Here is a 22,031-nt window from a genome sequence, read left to right on the forward strand (position 1 = left end):
AGGACAGTGCCACCCCTGGGCAGGTGGTCCTAGGCTGCATAGAAAGGCAGCTGAGCGAGGCATGGGAGCAGGCCAGTCAGCCAATTCTTATCCTTTCCTCCCTCCCCCCTCCTCCTCCCCCTTTGCAGCTCCTTTATTTCCTTACCAGCATAAGGGTTTTGTCTATGTGTCATATGTGTGCATGGAGGCCAGAGGAAGCCAGGTGCCCTGCTCCATCACTCTCTGCCTTATTCTTACACAGGGATTCTCATGGGGTCTGAAAATGGAATGGTGACGCCCATGATCCTTCTGTCTCCCCTTCCCAGTGCTGGGGTTGCAGGCATATACAGCAATGCGCAGCCTTTCACATGGGCGCTGAGAAACAAACCCAGATCTTCATGTTTGCACAGAAAACACCTGTACCCACTGAGCCACCTCTCCAGGACCTCACTGCACATCTTACCCACTAAGCCATGTTTGGGGCCTTAAATTAGGGTTCAAATTTTTCTGTAAAAATGCCTATACCTTATTTCTAAGCCTATCTAAAATCAGCCAGTGTTATCTAGCTGGATAATAAATAATACAACAAACTATCTAAGAGGCCTTGTTCCCTTAACATTACACCAAGAGAAGTCAGTAGAGAAAATGAGCATTTAACCTTCAAGTTCCCGCCCACTAGTCCTATCTGATTTTCATTAAGCAGCCTAGAAAAATCCAAGGCCACCTCCCATCTCTGAAGGCTCTAGCTTAATTGCATTCCCAGAAGCACACTGTAAGAAGATGACTAACTCCTGACAGCTTCTCCAGTACCATATGTCTCCCAAATTTTTCAAAGGAAAAAACTGTCCCAACCGTTACTGAAACAAATGTCCTACCTCCTGCAACTGGAGTCGGACCTTGGTAACTGCTCGGATCCAGTGTGCTCTGGCTTGGGTAAACGGTGAAGATGCATTCTCCTCGGGAACACTTGGAACAACAACAACAAAAAGATCTTTCTTGTAAACAGCAGAGGCAACAAAGTGACAATACTCAAGGCAAGATTGCCAAATATTCAAAATAAAATAGTTCTGTGCCCATGCCTACAGTTGGCTAGTGTTCTAGCCACAGAACAGCATAGTTCTCAACACCTATTTTGCAAACAATTCCTCTTTAAAACAACAACTCCTTTCACCTTTTCACACACACACCCTCCTTCTCCTTTCCCATGTGCACAGACACTGAGAGGTGATAAAACAAGAAGCCACGGCAAGGGCTCTGAGTCGGCATCAAATGTACACACCCAAGAGGCTGGATGAACATGTCACCCTTGCTCTGCCACTGCTGGGGACCGCCAGCCTCCCCTGGGACTTTGCACAGCTTTCTTAAGAGAAACTTTTGTTCTGCAAACCCTTTCTGCTCCACTACTTTGAAAGACTTAGCAACACTGAGACTACATCAAAAGATGACATCCTGTCATCATTTTATATGTTGAGCTCCCTCAGGGACACTGTCCTATGAAATGAACAGTAAACATGGCCAAGTACTTCAAAGGCAGACTAGCCCATCATCGAGGCTTCCGACTGGAACAGTGCTGGTTCCGGGTCGTCTCTGCCCTTCCTCCTTCTGGAGGCTACAGTCAAGGTAGCACATGTCAAATTTATGCGAGTCTCTGACGGGGTCTAATTGTTCTAAACCATTTGTGAGCACTTCTGAACAAGGTATTCTGACCAAGAACTTGGCTACCATGTGCAGCTGAAGCCTGCGAGGAGACCACAGTGGAATGAACAAGTGCTCATGGGAACGAGCACTTACTTCACTTCTCTACCAAGAGCTCAGCTCTCACCACAGTAGTGTTAGGTTCAAGGTCCATAAAGAACCAGCCTTTTGGTGGGACATCAACCGAGTATGAGGCCTGGTCTAGACCTCAGTCTCCTGGGCCTCCTGACTATTAGGTGAACCACAACAGATGACTAAAAAACAAGAGTGGAGCTAGGCATTGGAGTGCATGCTTATAATCTTAGCAGTCAGGAGGTTAAGTTACAAGGCTGGAGCCAGCCTGAACAACAACCTAAGACCTTACCTTTAAAAAAAGAAAAAAAGGAAAAACAGAGAAAGTAACTTTATAATAATCTCCAGGAAGACACATGATTCATGCAGCCACCTGACATTCCTTGTCCTGGTCTCCTAGTTTTGTGATGAAATCTGCAAGTCTGACAGTCATAGCATTCTACCCTCGTGGTGTTCAGCTGGGCATAGGGCAGGACTTTATACTTGGGTCTGACAATGTCTGGGGAGTTTTGGTTGTCACCCTGCTCACTGCTATTAGCATCTACTGTGTAGGCCAGAGAATCTAACAAGTGCCCTAAAATGAATATGGTAGTTTCCCATAGTAATTATTTGTCCTAAACAAAATGTCAACAATACCAAAACTGAGTGGTCTACTATGCCCAAATCTCTCAGGTATTCTCAAGAAGTTACCGCAGTGGTATAAAAAAGAACACTCAAATTCTATATAAAACTTTATTACAGGATTCGTAAAGGGTGACTTTCAGTTACTTTTCAGGCTGTATTTACACAGGGTCTCACTGTGTAGCTCGGGTTGGTCTGAAGCCCCTGACCCTTCTGCTTCAGCCTCCTTAGTACTGGATTACAGGTGTACACCACGCTTAGACAAAAGACACATTATAAAATTTTCTTCTTACAGATACAAAATACCCGACACACTGCCAAGCCATGAACACTTGCTTTTTAATTATAGGCAGATGTTTTAAATGTGTCAGATCTTCCTTAATTCTGTCCTGATTTTCCTCAGACAGAGTAAAACAGAACCAAACATCAATGTTCACCAAAGAAATTAAAATATGAATAGAGTAGGGCAAGGATCCCTAGGCAATGGGAACTATTGATCAAAGCAACCTGTGGGCCTCAGGCCCAATTTATGACTCAGAGGATGCCATCTGTGGGGTCAAGACTGCACACTCAAGAAGTCCTGGTGCACATGTACCTCAGTAACATAGTCCCTCACGTATCTTGGGAGTTATACCAAAAATCAAAGGAAGATGTACCAACTTGACCATGAATGCTGTGGCCCCCACCCTACCTAGCTGCAAGAAAACAAGTGAAAAGTGTTTTTACTCAATAAGAGACACAGCAGGCAGCATGTGAGCTGGTCATCACCTACCTCTCCTGGGGTCCTAGGGTGTGGTCCTTGGGTAGCACCAGATCTGGAGGGGGGTAGATGGTGGCATCGACTCTCAGTTCCTTGGGTTCACCGGTTTTCCCTTTCTCTGACTCACATGTTCCTTCCAAGGCCTTTTCTTGTTCCCCCAGGGCAGCCTGGCCATCTCTGGAGAGGCTTCCATAGCTGTGGCTAGAATGCATGGAGTCCCTCTCCCGGCGGTCACCATCTTGCTCATGGCACTGATCTAGTTCACTGAGCAGGGAGCTTCCTTGGCTCACGTTACAGGAGGAGCCATACCTACTGCTGCTGGTAGGGCTGTGAGAATGGAAAGAAAACAGACTGGTAAATAAACACGAACCAAGGACCAGACGGCAAATACAGATACACCTGGGAACTAGTGAGTGCGCAGAGCAGGGACAATCACACACAGGAGGGTCCTAGCAAGCAAGGGCAAACATTTCAATCTAGACAAATTGGTCTAGTCAACCACAAAAGGAAAAAGACAGCATTCTACGCCTCTGACACCACTCAACCTCAGCTCTGACTTTGAAGAATAGTTTACCCAATTGGCACCTGTCTGCATAACAAAGAGATAGTAAAGTGGCCTTTTGCTGGTTTATAAACTCTTTACTCAGTCTTCTAAAGAAACTTCTCCAGTGGCTGTGATTAAAGTTTTCCAAATCCCACATAGTAAAGTGAAGGGAATTGAGTCCCATCCCTTCTATTATTTAATAAACAGAAGTTCTTACTGCTTCCTCTGAAATTACAAAACGTGTGCACCTGGGTCTTAACAAAGCAGGGAGACATGCTCCTTCAGTCTGCAGGATGAAGTATGAAAGCCACTGGGTGATGAAGACCAGGATTAAAGAATTCTGCAGGGAATTCCACAGGTTTCACCAACACAAACCAACAGTGATACCCTTAGCAGCACAGGAACTATCCCCCAAGACCTATCTGTCCATCTGCTGTGCATGAAGTGAATTAAGTACAGCACCTCTGCATCTGCACTAAAGTTATCTCTGAGTATGAGGCGGGGCCAACTCAGCCCTCTCCATCACCTGCATCCCCAGGCACAGAAAGGAACATCCCCTGCTATGAGAGTAACTGTGAGGACAGCAGGGAAGGCAGACCTCAGGCCAGAACAGTATCAAGATGCCTGCCAGGATGCTTGGTCATCTTCTAAGGGATTTGGTCCTCTATGAGGATGAAGGGTCAGTGATGAGCTCTGAGACCAGGCAGCCTGTTTGGACATCTCCATGCCCTGTCAAGGGATACTAGCAGGCATCCTTCTGGAAAGCTTTTATGCAAAGGAGTTGGTTTTGCTTTGTTTTTGCCAGAATCAAGTCTTTAACTTAAGGTCTTCTATTTACCTTTAGTCAGATTAAGAGAAGACACTGTTGCTGTCCAAGGAGATTTTTCCTATGAGTCCTCTCAGTTGCCTGCTATTTTCAGGCTGGTGTCTGATTCTTTAGTACATACTAGCAGAACACGTATCACCAGGCCAGTGTTCTAAACAGATCTAATGTGCTCTCTCTGTCCCTCTGTCTCTCTCTCTCTACTGTTCAAAGTAGATCTATGTTTGGTCCAGAGATCTGAGTAGCATCCCTAGGCTATATATTGTGCAGTGCTTGCACTCGGGGCAGTAACCTCTACAGATGGCCCTGGTCAGTGCTCAGATGACAGAACAGCAGCAAAAGGACTGCAGCTCTGAGTAAAGTATCATGGCACCCGGGTTGTTCTTTGTTCTAGTTGTTCAGTCCGGAGCACTGCAGCAGAGTACACAGCATATAGTCTGTATGAGAGACCCCAGAAGTTTCAAGTCCACGTGCAACAGAATATGGAGCACAGATCATTCTAAGTCAGCCTTTGAAATCCATGTGGAAGAGGGTATTCCCGCACCTGGGGCTGCAGGTGGAATACAGGTGAGCCTGTCATCCTTTGCACTTTGTGTTTTACTTTACACTCTCACAGCCACTGGGGAGACATCTTAGAAGACTTGGAAACACAGCCAACTACAACTATTCCCATCTACTATAAGTGTTTGAGACCCAAGAAGGTATCCTATCTGATTATATACTTATAATTATAGATACCGCTTAAATACTCGCTGCCTCTTCCTATCCTCCCCTCTCCAGAGCAGACCACACTATGTAAATATTCTTTCCTAACAGTAGATGCTCCATGTCCACTAAATGAATTCTGTCTGTCACCAGAAAAGGGAGAATGACAACACCCACACATATGTTTTTGTCACTTAACCCCTAATTAACATGAAGTTTGGGTGCTGGGAAAGACACAGGATGGACTGAGAGCAAGCTATGATATCTACCACTAATTATTTGCATCATAAATGGTCGATTCCTTAAAACCATTTATGATGTCTGAGTCGAGAACAGGCCTTTTGTTGGTCACTGGCTCCTTGACATCCTCCAGACTGACTTGCGGCCCCACATTCAAAACAGAGGCAGTGCTAGCAGACACCTCTTCTTGCTTCTCTGGCTGAAGCAGGCCAGAGATGGTGTGGTGCTCTTCCCTGTGTTTCTCTGAAGGACAGGCAGATCCAGACAGGCCGCTGTCTGCACCCCAGTCTTCTCCAGAGGCTGAAATCTCCAGCTGGCTTTCCACTTCACCAGGTCTTGAAAGCCCAAGGGTACAGTCACCTGGCCTGGCCTCTACCTGTTCAGTGGCTCCAGAGGGTTGGGTACAGACGTCAGCTGGCTCAGGACTAGCACTGGGTATTTGAGAAGACTCCAAAACTTTGCTAGCCTTGCTGACAATAAGGTCCTGGTCACCATTAACAACCACAACTGGAGGAGAAGATTCTGCAGGCATTTTCTCAGGGTCTCCTTTATTCTCTTTTGTCCAAGGAAAAGAAAGATCTAGTTTCTTTCCAAACACTAGTTTTGGTTCATTTCCCAGGATACCCCCTTTCCCCTCACTAGCTCCTTCAAACAGAGTGGACAACTTCTTAAAACCTGACATTAAGCCAGTTTCTGTTGCCATGTTACCAGATGAGCAAGATGGGTTAAAGAGAGAGCTCAGTGTCTTCCCATGGTCAGAAGAAGGAGACGGGAAGTGAAGCTTTGGCCAACTGGCCATATTTGGTATCTCAAAATGAGATCTTGTCTGTTCTGTTTCCTGGGGGGCTGCAGGTAGATCTTTTGGGCCATCAAGTATACTAGACCTTTCTTTGGCACAAAGCACAGGTTGCTCTTGCAAAGGGTAAGAAAGGGTCGCTTGTGTTTCCAGCGTGGTACTCTCACTGGCTCCTGCCTCATCAAACACTGAAGTACTGGCTTCTAGAGAAGTAGTTGCAAGCCCCGGGAACTCCTGGTCTGGGGAGGCTGTAGCAAGCTCTGGCTCTGGCTCTGGCTCTGGCTCTGGCTCTGGCTCTGGCTCTGGTTCAAGAAGTGGTTGGCTTGAAGGGAGAAACTCTTCAGCAGGATCTGGCTGTGGCTGTGCTGGAAGAACATGCTCTGCTTCCAAGGATGCCTCTGTGTCTGTGCCCTGCAAGAGCCCCATGTCTCCTTCATCACTCAAAGATAGTGCTCCTTGTCCCATATCGTCCTCTGAGACAGAAGATGTGGCAAGTACTTCAAGACATGGGGGTTCTGAAATATTTTCACGAATATTACTCTCCTCGATTCCAGGTGTTAGTTTATGGTCATCTGCCAAGGGACTTGATTCTGACTTTGCATCAACCACAGTCATGCTACGGGTGCTGCGAGCAGATTCCGAATTGAGTCCTGCAGAGGTGGCATCTCCACGCCAGTGTTTTGGAGGTCCTGTTCCCCTAGGGTCTCTGGAATAACCACTTTGAAGGCATGAAGTATTTACATATGGTTCTTGTTTATGTGTCTCTGGTTTGGGACTTCTGAAAAATCCAAACAACTCGCTTTTGAGGGGCTGAGATGATGCATCAGAAGAAAAGGGAAAAAATGAATTTTTCTTTGGAGATTTAGGAGAAGAAAAAAGTCCTGAAAAGGTCTTAGGCTGTTCAATTAAGGACCCAGAAAATGATTTTACTTTGGTCACAAACCCTGAAAGCATTTCTACTTTGGAGCCTAACACTGATCTATCTTCTAATTTGTCTGCGTCTCGGTTCTGAAGGAGCCCCGCATGCCGTGGGTCTGGAGAAGCAGGTGAATCCAGGGTCTGTGCTGAGAGACCGTCAGGGTCATTTTCCAGTGGCAAGTTCAATGGGCCGGTGGTCAATCTTTCATTTTGGTGTTCAGTACAAACATCTAAATCATTGAGCTGCTCATTCAAACCATTCTCACGAGGAAAGGGTTTAGCTGCTGGGTCCCTGGGGAAGGTTTCCTGGAGGGAAGCCTCTTCTTCCTGAGGAGCTGCCCCCAGGGTTTGTTCCTGAAATTCTGGTAAAAGAGGAATATCATTGTCTGGCAACTGATACACTTGGAAATCAGAAGCGGTTGTCCCTTCTGCTCCTTCCTCACTGGAATCCACTTTTCCCTGGGTTTTCTCCACATGGAGCTCATCTACAAGGAAGGTACTCAGCTTAGCTGCACTGCTAGGGGAGGAGCAAGGAGCCACTGGCTCTTCATGAACTGTTTCCCGGACAATGCTTTCTTTGCAACCCTTAGGACCTTCCTTTGCCGTTGTGTCTCTAGGGTCTGCAGAGACAAGCGGCCTCCTACAGGGCTGGGTAGTCACTGGAGCAACTGTTGGACGGCTTTGCTTCTCCTCAGATGTCTGCTGCTTCTCTAAAAAAGACAAGTTAAACAAACTGAAAGCAGAGCTGTTTTGAGAGGCATCCTTGACGCTTGAGCTAGCCGTGGAGAAAAAGGAAGGAAGAGTGAACAGCCCTTCTGCTTGAGACTTGGCCCTTGGGAGAGCCGCAGAGACTTTGTTCTCAGATTTTTCAGATCCACTTAAGAAAGAAAATATATTCTTTCTGGTTGGCAGCTCTTGTTGGGATGCAGATGTAGCAGTTGAACATTTCCAGTCTTGGTTGGGAAAATTATCTTGCTCATTTGTATTTCTTCTACTCTGAGCATCAAAAGACTTTTTGCTATTCCTTGGAACCTCTGTTCTTGTGGATATGGCACCAGTCCCTTTTGAGGAGCCTCTCGGAGACTCTTTGGGACTACCTGTTGAGACAGGTGGACTTGCTGATTGCTGCAGCCGGTGGTCTCTGACAGGGTCCTCTTTCTCTTTCAGATCAATACTCTGCATCTCCCTCGTTGATGGCTCTCTTAGCCCACTGTCATCAATAGTGGTTTGTTTGGTCAGACTTCTAATTCTAACCTTTTTTGAGGAAACTGGTGCAGGAGAAAAGTTTCCTGTGTCCTGATGCATTAGGTGTACGGGGTTGGGACTTGACCTGCCTTCATCCTCATCAGTTACTGAAGAAGCAGACCTATTTTCAGTTGTCTGTTTGGGGGACACATTGGTTTTAAAGAAATCCCCAAAGGTACCAAAAAAATTTGAAACACCAGAAGATTCTTTCTTCTCCTGAGGTGAAATCTTTCCACCTTTATCACCATTCTTTTCCAAGTTTGATGATTCTTCCTTATTCACTTGGGTTTTAAAGAGGTTCAAAATTCCAGATGCCTGTTTTTCATTTGTCACTGTACTTACTGAAGAGTCTTCTTCCCAACGGAAGAGTCTCAGTGCACTTTTAAGGAAAGGTCTCTCAGGTTCTTTGGAAGGCTGGTCCTGCAGAATCTCACAATTTTTATGCTCATCCTTACTAAGCTGTGGTGCAAGAGGATCTGAAATGGACTTTGATGTAATAATTTTAACATTATCCACATCTGTTTGAACTTTAAGAGTTGTTTGACTTACTTGAAAACCAGATTTTAATAAACTTTCTTTTTCTGTATGAACATTTTTATGAAAAGCAATTTCTTGCCTTATGTTGCCAGTAAACTCTGGCCCATGGACACTGGATGCAGTCTGCCTCTCCAAATCCTTAGGATGGCTTCCGCCCTCCTTTGTGGAGTTACTCAGGGTTAATGGCTGAAGACCATCACATGCAGGCTCACACGACTCTGGTTGCTGGTCTGTTTTCTGAATGACCAAACCATCTACAGGTTCGTTCTTGTCAAAATTCACACTACTTCTAACCAAAGCACCCAAAACAGAAAGTACAGGTGTCAATTTGTTCATTGAAGATATTTCTTCCTTTTGTGAACTTTCAGTCATACTCTCAGGATGAACTAAAGAAGAAGCTTCTTCAGAAGATGGCTGAAGCAAATGGAACCTGGAAAGGTGAGCTGAGGACTTTTTAGCTAAAGGCCAGCTCGTGTCTCTCTCTATAGCTGGGCCTCTATTTAAGACATGACTGCTCATATTTCCTGGCTTGTTTCTGAGATCCAATATACACTCAGGGTCTTCTGAACAATAGGGTCTCCCTATGAAAGACCTAAAATCCCTTTTAAACTTTTGAGAATTATACCCTGAAAAATCTAATGGTTTATCCTTTTGGTCAAAACTTGACTCCAGTACTTGAGAAAAGGTTTCTACATTTACATACAATGAGCTCTCACTTCTTGGCAAAGTTACAGATAAATCAAGAGGGTCTTCACTGGGTTCTTCTTCAACATACCATACTAAATTATCTTCCTCGTCAAGAACTTTAAGACTATGGGTAGAAATAACGTTGTCATCTAACCTAATAGTTGGGAGGGCATCTGTCTGTAAGTTATAGTTCAAATATTCATAATAATAATAATAATCAGGTATAAATAAATATACATACTCCCCAGTTGAATCAGTGAGGAGAGAGTATATATACTGGCCATCATGAAACATAAAGTATCCATAATCCCCATCCTCTGAGGGCCACCAAACTCCATTTTCAAGATATGATAGCCACTCCTGATACTCATAACCAAAACTCGAAAAGATCAAGTTTTCATCCATTCTTAATGATTCTTGTTGCAGTAGCGAACACATAATATTTCCATAATCTGAAGAGTAACTTAAATCAATGGGCAATTCTTCTAGTGAATTCTCGGTCTCATTAACTGGAAGATAACCAGAGTTTCCACATAATGAGTTGGCTGCCCACATATCACCTCTTAATAAGTAACCTTCATTAAATGCTAACTGGTCAGATGATTCATATGGTAAGTCACATGAAATGACACTCTTTGGAATTGTGCCCCACTCAAATATATTTGCATTTTGATCTTTTTGGCACAAATTTATTACTGGATTTTCTGAGTCAAGCCACAAGAAAGCATCTGCTGATGGAAATGTGTTTTGATTCAACAAGCGATAAACTGGCTGAAGTCTTCTGGAGTTTTTAGAGGAATCTTTTCTATTAGGATCCCATTCAAAACAGTTCTCATCAAAACCCTGATAATAGCTTGGATTACTTAAAATGTTAGTATTTAATATCTGTGAACTTAACATATTTGACCTTTCATGTAGTTTTATTTCAAGGTTATTGTTTGGTGTTGGCCTCTTAGCCAAAGATTTCTCTAAGACACCCTGGTCAGTACAACGGAGTATGTTCTCAGAAGGGCAATGCTTTTCGCTCTCCTGGTTTTTCCATGTAGGAGGGCCAAGGTGATTATCATCCCAACCATCAGATGATGGAACAGTTTCTTTTGATAATGACAAAGAGTGTTTTATAAAGCTAGAACTTCCATTGTTTTCAACCTGGCTCCTCTGGGTCTCAAAAGTCACACATGAGTCAACAGGGACTTCATCTGGGGATAAATGCTTACTTCCATCCAAACTTTTTATGTCATCTAAAGACATGAGCTTTGCTTCACTTGGATTATAATTCACACTGCTGTTTGATTTCAAGTTAAATATTCCAGAAAGTAAAGAGCTTGAGGTACTATTCTTATGGTGAGAACTGTCATTTTTCAAGTTGAATTCCTGTTGAGTAGGCATATTTTCTAGAGAAGCAAACCTGCTTAAAAGGCCAGAAAAGAAGCCTCTTTGAGTTCCTTTGTTAGAAGTTTTACTTTCAATTTTGTTTTCACTAATGCCATTAACCAATGTAGACTTTGAAACGGCAGAAATAAGCTCTGATGAAGAGTCTGATGTGAAGGGAAACAGCACTTGTGGAAGAGTCTCAAGCTCTTCTGAGGGCTCCAGAGTCAGGCGTTCTCCAGGCACAAGCTCAGGGCCAACCTTTCCATCGTGCCCTACAGCTGCATGGCTGCCTGGGCTCAACTTCTCTAAACTCCCAGTTGTCCCAAAATCACTACTACTACTTGAGGTTGAGTCCAACCTCACTGTATTGTGTATGTCATCTTGAGAACAGTGTGTCTTGTCACTCTTATTAAATTCCTCTATGCTATTAAATTTCTCTAGGTCATTATGAATATTTGAAATTGAACTAGATTTTAATGAATTAAGTTTGACATCTTCGGGACAGTTTATTTGGTCATTCTTATTGAGTTCCTCAGTACTTCCCAGTTTCTCTAGCTCATTATGAATATGTAGAAATGAATGAGACTTTACTGAGCTAAGTCTGGTGTCCACGTGGCAGTTTTGCTGGATCTCTTTCTCAGTGGTTGCTACTGGGCCGTGAAAACTCGGGTTATTAGCAGTGTTAGAGCTGTGCATGAGAGGGAATGTAAACACAGGAAAAAGGCTTCCTTTCTCTTTCCCATCTTGATGTTTTTCAGAATGGCTAAGAACACTGAAAAATGGAATCCGTAGTTTTCTGCTAAATGAAAACGAATGTCCATCTTTCTTGGCATCCCTTTCCTGTCCATCTTCCTCCAGCTTAAGATTTTTTGCAGATTCTGACAAAGTTTCCTTTTGACATACCTCAGGAGATGTAAAGAGAAACTGACTAAATGATTTTCTGAGTGGCTCGAGGAAATCATCGTCATGGCCAACTTTGTCTTCCTCTACTGCATTTGTGGAAGACTCTTGATTTGCAAGGCTACTCTCAGCAACACCAACATGCCCGCAAGGATCTCCAGCACTTAGTTTTGGTTGGTTGTGCAGCGGAGAGAGCTCTACACAAGGTTTTCCTTCCAATGGACTCTCAGTATCACCCTTCCTCCCTGTACTATTAGCTAAGTTTGAAGGTTCATTGGCCACTTGTGAGCACAGCAAATCTTCCCTTGCCTGCGTTTGGAGATCTGTAGTTTCTCTTTTACTTCTATTTACAGCAACGAGACTACTATTCCGGTTGTCAAGGATGTCCTCACTTTGACTTGACTCAGAACCACACCCAACAAGGCTTCCTCTCCTCAGAACTTTGCTATGCTCTTCATTTTTACTCTCCTCTTTCTCAGAAAATATCTTAAATGGAGTCAGCATGCTGAAAACAGGCTTCACAACTGAGCTCTGGCTCTGTGGAGCTGAGCCCTTCGTAACAGTTTCTGTGCTGTGCTGAAAGCTCTCAACTTCAGTCTTAGCACCCAGGTGCTCCTTCTCTGAGCTTCTGCCATGTCTGGCAGCATCCTTATCATCAGTTGGTTGAGAGGATAATAAAGACTGCGAGGACAGACTCTTCTTTAATACGGAGCTGGCACTGGGGCTAGGTCCCAAATTAACTGTCTCTGTTTGATTAAGAGTTTCTGTTTTCTCTGGAACTAAATGAACCAGTTTTTCCATAGAGGCTGTAAGATGCTTTGTGCCTGAACCTACCTTTTCTGTTAGTGAACTGAATAAAGAACCAACAGCACATTTTACTCCATTCAGCTCAGGGAAAGATATGGCCTTGGCCTTGGCATTCTGGGTAACAGTTATAGGCTCTGTTTGATGATCCTCAGGCAGTTTCTGTTCTGCATTATCGACAGCAGTATTGTGTTCGTGTGTTTTTTCAGTTTTTGAAAGTGAACCAAACCTATTAATCTCTTCTTCCTTCTCAGCTAAATACTCTGACACTGTTTCTACCAAACACTGAAGCTCATCCATTGTGTCAATGTAGTTCTTTTTGGCTCCCTTGACAGAGGAAGGAGTCATAGCTTCCATGGAGCATCTGGACAAATCTCCAACTCTGTTTGCATCGCAGTCCACCCTTTGTAACGGCAATGCTGAACTTGCCACGTAATATTCTTCAGAAAAGTCTCCTATGTTGTAGACACTGGATGAATGCCATGTTGGTGACATACTTTCCTGTTCATCAGAAACGGAAGAACTTAAAAGTTCTTCAGAAGTACTGCTGGCAGAATCATCGAGAATATCTAATGGAGTAAGATTAGTGATGGGGCAGTTAGAGCCAGATGCACTTCCATGGCTCCTTAAGCAATAGGGCAGACCATAGCTACAGCTTTCCAAGTTCCTGTTCCAGGTGCTGCTCTTCACAAAGCCAATTTTGTAAGGGCACAAAACTGGATAGTTTAGCTTCTCCTTTCCACTGTGACAATGGCCAGAATTCCTGGTGTCGGGATATACACATTTGGAATTATTCTTGTTATTATAATGCCATCTCTCTTTATCTTCAGAATGGCTGTATGAGGGTGTCTTTCTCCTCCTGTCTATTGTGTTACTTTTCTGAGGATATCTGGGAACTGCAGGTGCCGCACACATATGGTCATGCCTGCTCCTGGGAGACAGCCTTCTGAAGCTGAGTTCCGGGTGCTTTGCTTGGCTGTGGTTCTCGCCATCTTTTGAAAAGGTTCTCGTTTCCTTTACCTTTCCTTCCTTCAAATATATATCACTACATTCTAGAAAGTCTTGTGATGTTTTCTCATTCGCCTCATATTGGTTTTCTTGCTCTTCATAACTAACATTAGAAAAAACTGAGATAATCCTAACTCTGTTATTCTTAGCCTGCCAGTCTTGTCTGGTGTAAGAAGTTAAAAATTGAAGGAATAAGGGAAATGAAAAAGGAGAGACAGAGAAAAGAAAGAAATGAGTTATAAGACTCAAAACGTGTTCAATGGGTTTATGGTACTAAAACTCCCAATATGACTTTTTAAAAATCAAACTGAAAAAACATGAGAAGGAAATTCACATGTGTCAACCAATCTTGTGTCAGTATAAAGCTTTTCTACCACAGAAAAGCAACAGCTTTGATACCAATGTAAGTTTCACTTATTACCATTTATTACTAATTTTTTCAGTTTCTTTTATTTCCTGAGAAACAAAATTTATACATATTTTATCAATATCCGCACTAAAAACATAATGCCTAAGTTTAGAACAGTTAAGTACATCCAAAAAAATGTATTAAAATTTGTTGATGCTTTTGAGTCTAAAAAGAAAGCTAAATGTTAACTCACTGAATGTTATATTTGAGGCTATATGCACAAGATTTAGCCAAATCTTTTTAAAAGATTTGTATCTTTTAAAAAGAAAGAAAAACACATTCCAAAAATAACCTTTGGTTATCAGAAGTAAAACTCTACCAAATGAGGAAATTATTTAAAGCACTGTAATTTTTTGCTTGTGAATCCAAAGCTACAGCACTGAGGACAGAAAAGACTATGTTTCCTCATGGTGACTGCCACAAACTCCAGGTCCAGTCTAAGTCTTTATTTCTATACAGAAGAGGTCCACAGACTAGGAGTTTTTCAGCTCAGTGTGTTCTTTTAGATATCTGACACTTAGATAAGACATAGGAGTGTGGTCAGGCTTAGTGGTGTACACCTTAATCCCAGCACTCGGGAGGCAGAGGCAGATGGAGCTCAACTAGTTTGCGGCCAGCCTGGTCTACATAGTGAGTTCCAGGACAACCAGGGCTATGTAGTGAGGCCTTCCTCAAAACAATAGACAAGCAAACAAAAACGAAAAAAGGTAATTGGACTGAAGAACCAAGTGGCCATTTAGTCATTAAAACTCTTTCTTAGTTGAGAATAATAGTCTCTTAGTACTTTAACACTAAAAATGCCTAAGCTACACAATAGCAAACACAGAATGACTCGGTTGTCAAACACCACATTACATAAAATCCCTGTTATTCTGGATTCCCTAAGTAAAATGGCTAGGAAGCCAAACACCCAGACACACACTTTTAAAAAAAAAAGCATAATCTTTCTATGTAGCACTGGCTGTCCTGGAACTTGCTACATAGAAAGGCTAGCCTTAAACCCACAGAGTTCCACTGGGCTCTGCCTCCCGGTGCTGGGATTAAAGGCATGTGGCACCACACTCATCTCAAACAACTCATTGTTTAACTAGTTTCATTACTCTTGCAGTGTTCTCTCAGAACAATTCAAACAATTCAAATTTGGAAAGAATCTTTATTGTTCCAAAATAAATCTACACACGACCATAGATGTAATAAATATAATTATTTGTATGTTTCTAGTTTTCCTGGGGAACATATTTGTTCCTTGGAGGACTTAAAATGTTTTTACTAAAATCACTCTGTAACCTAAGGACTTGAGGCTACTTCTATGAACTACTTATTAATGCTAGTTCCATCTCTTCTAAAGGTTGTTTGTGTCTAATGCATGCATATGTGTTCGTATCTGTGAATGTGGGTGCCACACAGGTGCCACAAAACACATGTAAGGTCCGAGAACACCCACCTGGCTTGAAGTAGGGTCTCTAGTAGTTCCCCACTGTGTATCCAGGCTGCTAGCCCATGAGTTTGTGATCTCGTCTGCCTCTCATCTCCTGATGGGAATAAACACTGGGATTGCTACCACTGTGCCACTGAATCCAGTCCTCAGTTAGCTCTGAGGAGATCACCTCAGGTTGTTAGGACTGTGAGGCGAGCGCTTCACCCACTGAACCACCTCCCCAGCCATTCTTCCAAACTTTCCAAAGGAAAAATAATTTCAAAACATCAGATTTTGTAAAATGTCTATAATAGCTGGGCATGAGGGGCACAAGCCTAAATAATCCCAGTGCTCTGTGAGTTTGAGGCTGGCCTGATATACATAGTAAGTGCTAAACCAGGACAGTCAAGGCTACAAAAAAAAAGAAGTTACCTAAAATAAAATCTTTACTTAAAAATCCTTTTAACTTTTCCCATGTAGGAAATAACAATTACTTTTAGACCTTATTTTATATATTAAAACAAATAAATTTTAACTTCTATGAGAACAATTATCAAAAATTTTAGAGATTGTAATTTAAAATATACCATTAATGCTCTTCTAAGTGATATTTATTACATCAACAACCAGGAAAATAAGCAAGATAATGTAATGATTAGGTAAATTAATCTGTCCAAACAGAAGAGTGCAGTTAGGAGGGTGCTGCCCTATGCATCTAGACACACAGAAGGAAGGCTGTTTCCCTTAAGACATGCCAGTATAAACTAGTGTCAGTGAACAGGAGTGTGAGCACTCAGCACCGTGGCAGCTGTCTGTCAGTCACAGCTACTGCAGAGGCTGGAGCAGGAGGGTCATGTGAGCTCAGGAACCCAGGCCTGCAGAGGCGGTGTATCAAGAACCTGCAGCCTCAAGTCAGTAAGTAAATAAAGGCAACGCTGGCGAGATGCCGAGAACCCCTCTAACTAACCTCTCACCCATGTTGACACCGGAAACTTTAATTAAATGCATTGGATCACAAAGTAAGAGTTCAAAGAGTGTTGGGAGATAGCTCAGCAGCAGAGCACCTGACCTCACATGCACATGGCAAAAAACTTCAATCCCCAGCATTGTAAAACCAAACAATCAATCAATCAATAAATGTAAGCATTTATTCAATAAGACCATTAAGGAATAATTGCCAACTTCCATGTGATTCTGAATATATTTTAATATATTTCATTTTAGATTCAGAATATGAGTCTGTGTTATGTTATGGTTGTTAGAGGAGAAAAGTTCTTTGAAAATACTTCCAGCACTGACAGTAAACTAGGACATGAGACTGTCCAGCAGGCAGATGGCCTACTGAAGCTCCAGATAAAAATTCACCAATGTAAGCAAGGTGCAGTGGCACACGCCTTTAATCCAGCATTCAGGAGGCAGAGGCAGGCAGATCTCTTGAGTTCAAGTCCAGCCTGGCCTACAAAGTGAGGCCAGGATACCCAGAGCTGTCTCTAAAAAACAAAAGCAAAAAATTCACCAACATGCAATTTGATGAAGTGGTGTATGGGGGCGGGGGGTGAGATCATGCCTATAGTTTGGTGAATTTTAAAAGTTAAAATTATTAGTTAAATTGGAATAATTGTCAAAATAATCATTACCAATAAAATAAATGATTCAAGCAAGAATGGGTAGATGTTAAAAATCATTGATAAAAGTTGTTGGGGGAGCCGGGCGTGATGGTGCACGCCTGTAATCCCAGCATTTGGGAGGCAGAGGCCAGCCTGGTCTACGAAGTGAGTCTGGGACAGCCAGGACTACACAGAGAAACCTTGTCTTGGGGGAAAAAAAGTTGTTGGGGGAATGCACTACTGATGTAATCCCAGATATTAACTGGTTATAAATGAGAGAGAGCATCTTTATTGTGGGGAGTAGTATAGCATACACTAGATTTCTTTACCAATATATCAAAAAAAAGTATCCCTAATAAGAAAGTATGTGCTTCCTAGATGAACTATGAAGAAAATATCACCCCATCTAGTATTTCTGCCAAAAATGCTTAAAGTGATTCTAAACACAAAGAAACAATCAAATAAAACCAAATTAAATTACATTATCAAAACTGATGACCTTGATTCCTAAAAAATGTGTCTTACACAGCTAGAGGAAAAACATAGCAAAGAAATTTTGATAAAGAAATAGGAAACCCAAATATAATGCTTCATGATTCTTGACTAGATTGATCATCTGTCCAGAAGGAAAAATACAAGCCTGAGTTTCATCATGAGACCCTGACTCAAAATAAAATACAATAAAATGTTTAAAAGGAGGAGGGAAAGTATGCACAAAGAGCACTGGGAGAACTGGAGAGAGTCATTATTTGTGTGTTAGATGACGTCACTGTATTATAACGTTTCCTAGTACTATCACAGCACCAGGTTACGTAAGATGTAGGCCCCTTTTCAGAAGTTATGTGCCGAATGACTTTCTAGTGATGCAACGCAGTGTCTGTAACGCACTGTGCAGTGTGGGCAGAGAGAGCATTCGGGTGGGCATATTGGGGATAAGGAAATCAAACAAATGGGGCTACCTGCTAACACAACTGAGTCTAAGCAACAAGGATGGGTACTCATTATACTACCTCCCAAAAATTTTAAGTTGGAATGTTTTTAAACACTGGGGGACGGGGAGGAGCACAAATGTATGTGTTTTTCTTCTACTCACAACAGATGACAATAGTCTATGGAAGAGTACATAAAAATAGCACTATGAAGGGCACCAGGAGACAGGAAATAGATGAGGTGGAGAAAGGCCAGGGTGTGGGTGTCAGAGTCTTCACTGAATGCCATATTGTATCTTAAAATTTATCTAAATATATATTTTGTGTTAAAGAAATTAATAAAATGAATTAAAATAAAGTTCCACCAAAAAATACCAAAGCTGCTATATTTTCTTAAGAAACTTCTAGGTAAGTAAACAGGAAAGACTACTCAAACATATATACTGGTCATTTTCTTTGTTTTAATCTTAGTAAATGGTCTGTCAAAATTACTACTTCAGAGCAAAGATGAGGCAGGAGGATCAGGCTTTTTTGAACCCCCCACTCAGGTTGGGCGTGTCCTCACCAGCAGAACCGCAAAGACAAGTGTTCCTATTGGAAATGTTGAAAGAGATTAAGAACCCACATAAAATGCTTCTGGTTCCGGCTGTCACGCTGCTGCTACGCTTCCGCTACAACCTCCATCAAAGCACCAGGACCTTGCCCGTCGGATACCGACCTGAGGGCCCGGCGTTCTGGATAGTCAAGGTCGTAACTCTGCATAGAATCATTGCAGGAGTCCCGGGAGCTGCCGTGAACAAACAGCTGCTGCGGCAACCGCATTGGCACAGGGAACTGGTGCGCAGAAGCGTTGGGCTGGGAAGTTGTGTGGTAAGGAGGAGGGATGCTATTGCTGGTCTCACTGCGGTAGTCACTGTCCCGGTCATCAACGGCACTATCGGGGTCTTCAAAGGCTGTAGAAAAAAAACACAGACCAACCAGGCAAGTTTTATGTAACTTTATGTAATTCTTCAGAACGTTTCCTGCTTCTAACTTAGGCTGCCATACACCTGAAGCTTGAAAATAAGAGTAAAAATTGAGCTGCATTAAAGTCCAGTGACATCAAATATATGTGCAAAATGGTGTCTCTCCTTCCTATCACATGAGACGTGGCAGTTTCACTCTCCTGTTGACTCTTACAGGATCGTCTGAATTGCAGTTTCTCTGGAATTCTGCTTCCAGTTTCCTAGCTATCATCGCCTAATTGAGCTCTGCTCTGAAATGTCTCGCACAGATTCTGGCTCTCTGATTATTAAAGGGGAAAGAGCAGGGGGGCAAATGTCTTTTCCAGGTCTTAGAAGAAAACATATTTTAATTTAAAGTAGGTCTGGAGTTTACAGCCTTTAAAATGCATGCACTGAGCCAAACACACGTCGCAAGCTGGTCCAAGAACCAGGGTGGATTTTGTGTCAGGCCGAAGGCTCGAAGTGCGGCTTAAGAACTGTCTTGCTGTAATACCAGGCTTCCCTAATAATTCCCACCACGAGTCTACACCCTGTGCTGAGAATTCCTATCTGAGCGTGGACTGAGAAGAAAACACACCCACAGTCTCAGTAACAAGGCAACAGTGATCAAAATGAGCTTTGCTTTGCTTTTTTCTTTTTCTTTCTTTTTTTTTTTTTTTTTTTTTTTTTTTTTTTTAGTTTTGCTTTTCAAACCAGTAACTGACTAGCCAGTTTTTTCATTTGGGTTTATTTTGGTTTTTTTGTTTTCTTTTGTTGTTGTTGTTGTTTTGGTTTTGCCCTGGACTCACTTTGTAGACCAGGCTGGCCTTGAACTCGCAGAGATCTGCTTGTCGCTGCCTCCCAATTGCTGGGATTAAAAGTGTGTGATACCACACCTGGCTTAGCTAGCTCTTAATGAAAACTAAAACAACTACCATCACAAATAAAAATTGTATTGGGGACGGAAGGAACCTAACAGTATGCAAACCATATTACATAAAATCCATGTCTGATACTATGCCCATATGCATATGATTAACAAGGTCCCAGATGCCCTTTTTTGCTAAGTTCCTATTTGGCTCACAATCAAGGACAGGAATATTCACCATTCCTGACTGGAACTACTTTTAGCATAATTGTAATTTTGAAGGACAGTCTTGGAAGCGGGTGTAGGCTACAGAAATCTCCCCAAGACTGTGAGACCAAACTTGCACTTGGGCCTTCAACTTATATCCATACAACAGAAATGACAAAGACCCAATGAACTCAAATACACCAACGAAAATACAGACAGAAATGATGAAACTCACAGCTGTAACTCCAGAACTTGGAGGGTACAGGCAAGAGGATTAGGAATGCAAAGCCATCCTCAGCTACATAGCAAGTTCAAGACCAGCCTGAGCTATGTGAGCTCTGTCAAGTATTGGCCAGATTAACTTAATATTGGGTTGGGGGCAGGATATACAATGAGATGTAATATTTTTTTAATATTTTATTTAAATTTTAATTTATGTGCATGTGTTAGTGTAGAGGTGTCAGGCCTTGGAGTTACAGACAGTTGTGAGCTGCCATGTGGGTACTGGGAATTGAACCCAGGTCCTTTGAAAGAGCAAGCAGTGCTCTTAACCACTAAGCCATCACTCCAGCCCCGAGATGTAATATTTTTTAAAAGTGGTTTTGTGGTTTTTAAAAACTTGAGGAAAAACAGACAATGATAAGAAAATGATTCCGTGGTCAGTGTTCGTCTACAGAAAAGGGAGCAAGAGAGAAATGCATCTGAGCACTGGAGCTAACTAGAAACTAAAAGGGGAAATAATGAAAAACATAAACCTTCAGCTTGGATAAAAAGCCATTCAAGTGTCAGGCACAGCCTCTACAACTTAGCCCTCAGTGCCATGTGATACAGACGAGAAAATAGCTTTACAGAAAAGAATAGTAGCTGGGCACAAGTTTGACTACTCATCTACAGGGACTTGGGAGATAGTTTAAGAGCAAAAATTAAAAAGCCAGCCAGGTGTGGTGACAAATGCTGGGCCCAGTTTGAGGCCTGGTCTACACAAAAGAGTTCTAAAGCAGCCAGGGCTACATAGTGAGACCACGTCTCAAAGAGGAATAAATAGATGGGAAAAAAAAAAAATACTTTTTTTGTCTCAATGGAAAAGCACTTGGTAAAGTTTATTTGAAAGATGGAAATTAAGTCTGGAATGGCTGCCCGTTCAGACACTGGATGTCTACACACACAAGTCCAAACTACAAACAAGATTTAGAATGTATGCTGGTTTAATAGGAGAATGAAAATATGGGTCACATACTGAATTTTATTCAGTATTTGTAGTAACTTCATAAGAATAGCATATGCCAGGCACTATATGACTTGAAAGGAAAGAAAGTTCACTTCCTGGTGGGAGAGAAAGAAAAGCTTTATGGAGATGGCTTCCAAGAACCACAGCTATTTAGGGGGTGAAAGTGCAGGGGGAAGGGACACCTGCTAGAATCAGATAAAAAGATGGCATCGTGAATGAAGATATATTTCTTTCTATAATATATTTATATTCTAAGAAAAATTTGGTAATTCACTCAGAATGTGCGTGAAAGGCAATAACAGAAAATAATGTAGCCTAGGTAAGGTATTAACCTGCAGCAAAGATGGTCCTCCAGCCTCATGGTAAACACTCAAGAAAACAGAATGAAATATTGAACACTGCAGCTCTTTGGTAGGTTGTACTCTTGGGTTTGGTCGCTGTCTTTAAATCCTGAATACCTTACTGGCCAGAGAAAAAAATAACAGAGGACTAGCATGTACCCTTTGTGGCTTACTTGATGTCTCCACTCTTTCTTGTGCTAACTGGAGCAGTTCTCTAGCATCAGCGACACTCAGGACTCAGGCCACAGGAAGTACTTGGACATTCCAGTGACAAGACCATTTGGGTCCGACCATCCACCTGGTGGATTCACTGAGGCTGGTTCTCGTACTGTCC

At 42.4% G+C, this 22,031-nt stretch overlaps 1 protein-coding gene across 1 annotated transcript in view; it reads right to left on the bottom strand.

Moving 5' to 3' along the window:
* The window catches only part of Unc13b (unc-13 homolog B), a 207,861-nt gene that overhangs the window by 82,105 nt on the left and 103,725 nt on the right, over positions 1-22,031 (bottom strand). Inside the window, exons 9-11 of the mRNA XM_051157295.1 lie at positions 18,789-19,023; positions 3,140-3,454; positions 855-945 (exon numbers count right to left, since the gene is read on the bottom strand). Of these exons, the coding sequence (XP_051013252.1) occupies positions 855-945; positions 3,140-3,454; positions 18,789-19,023 (641 nt within the window). The remainder of the gene's footprint in view (positions 1-854; positions 946-3,139; positions 3,455-18,788; positions 19,024-22,031) is intronic.

This window comes from Acomys russatus, chromosome 2 (assembly GCF_903995435.1).
Source record: "Acomys russatus chromosome 2, mAcoRus1.1, whole genome shotgun sequence".
NCBI lineage: Eukaryota > Metazoa > Chordata > Mammalia > Rodentia > Muridae > Acomys > Acomys russatus.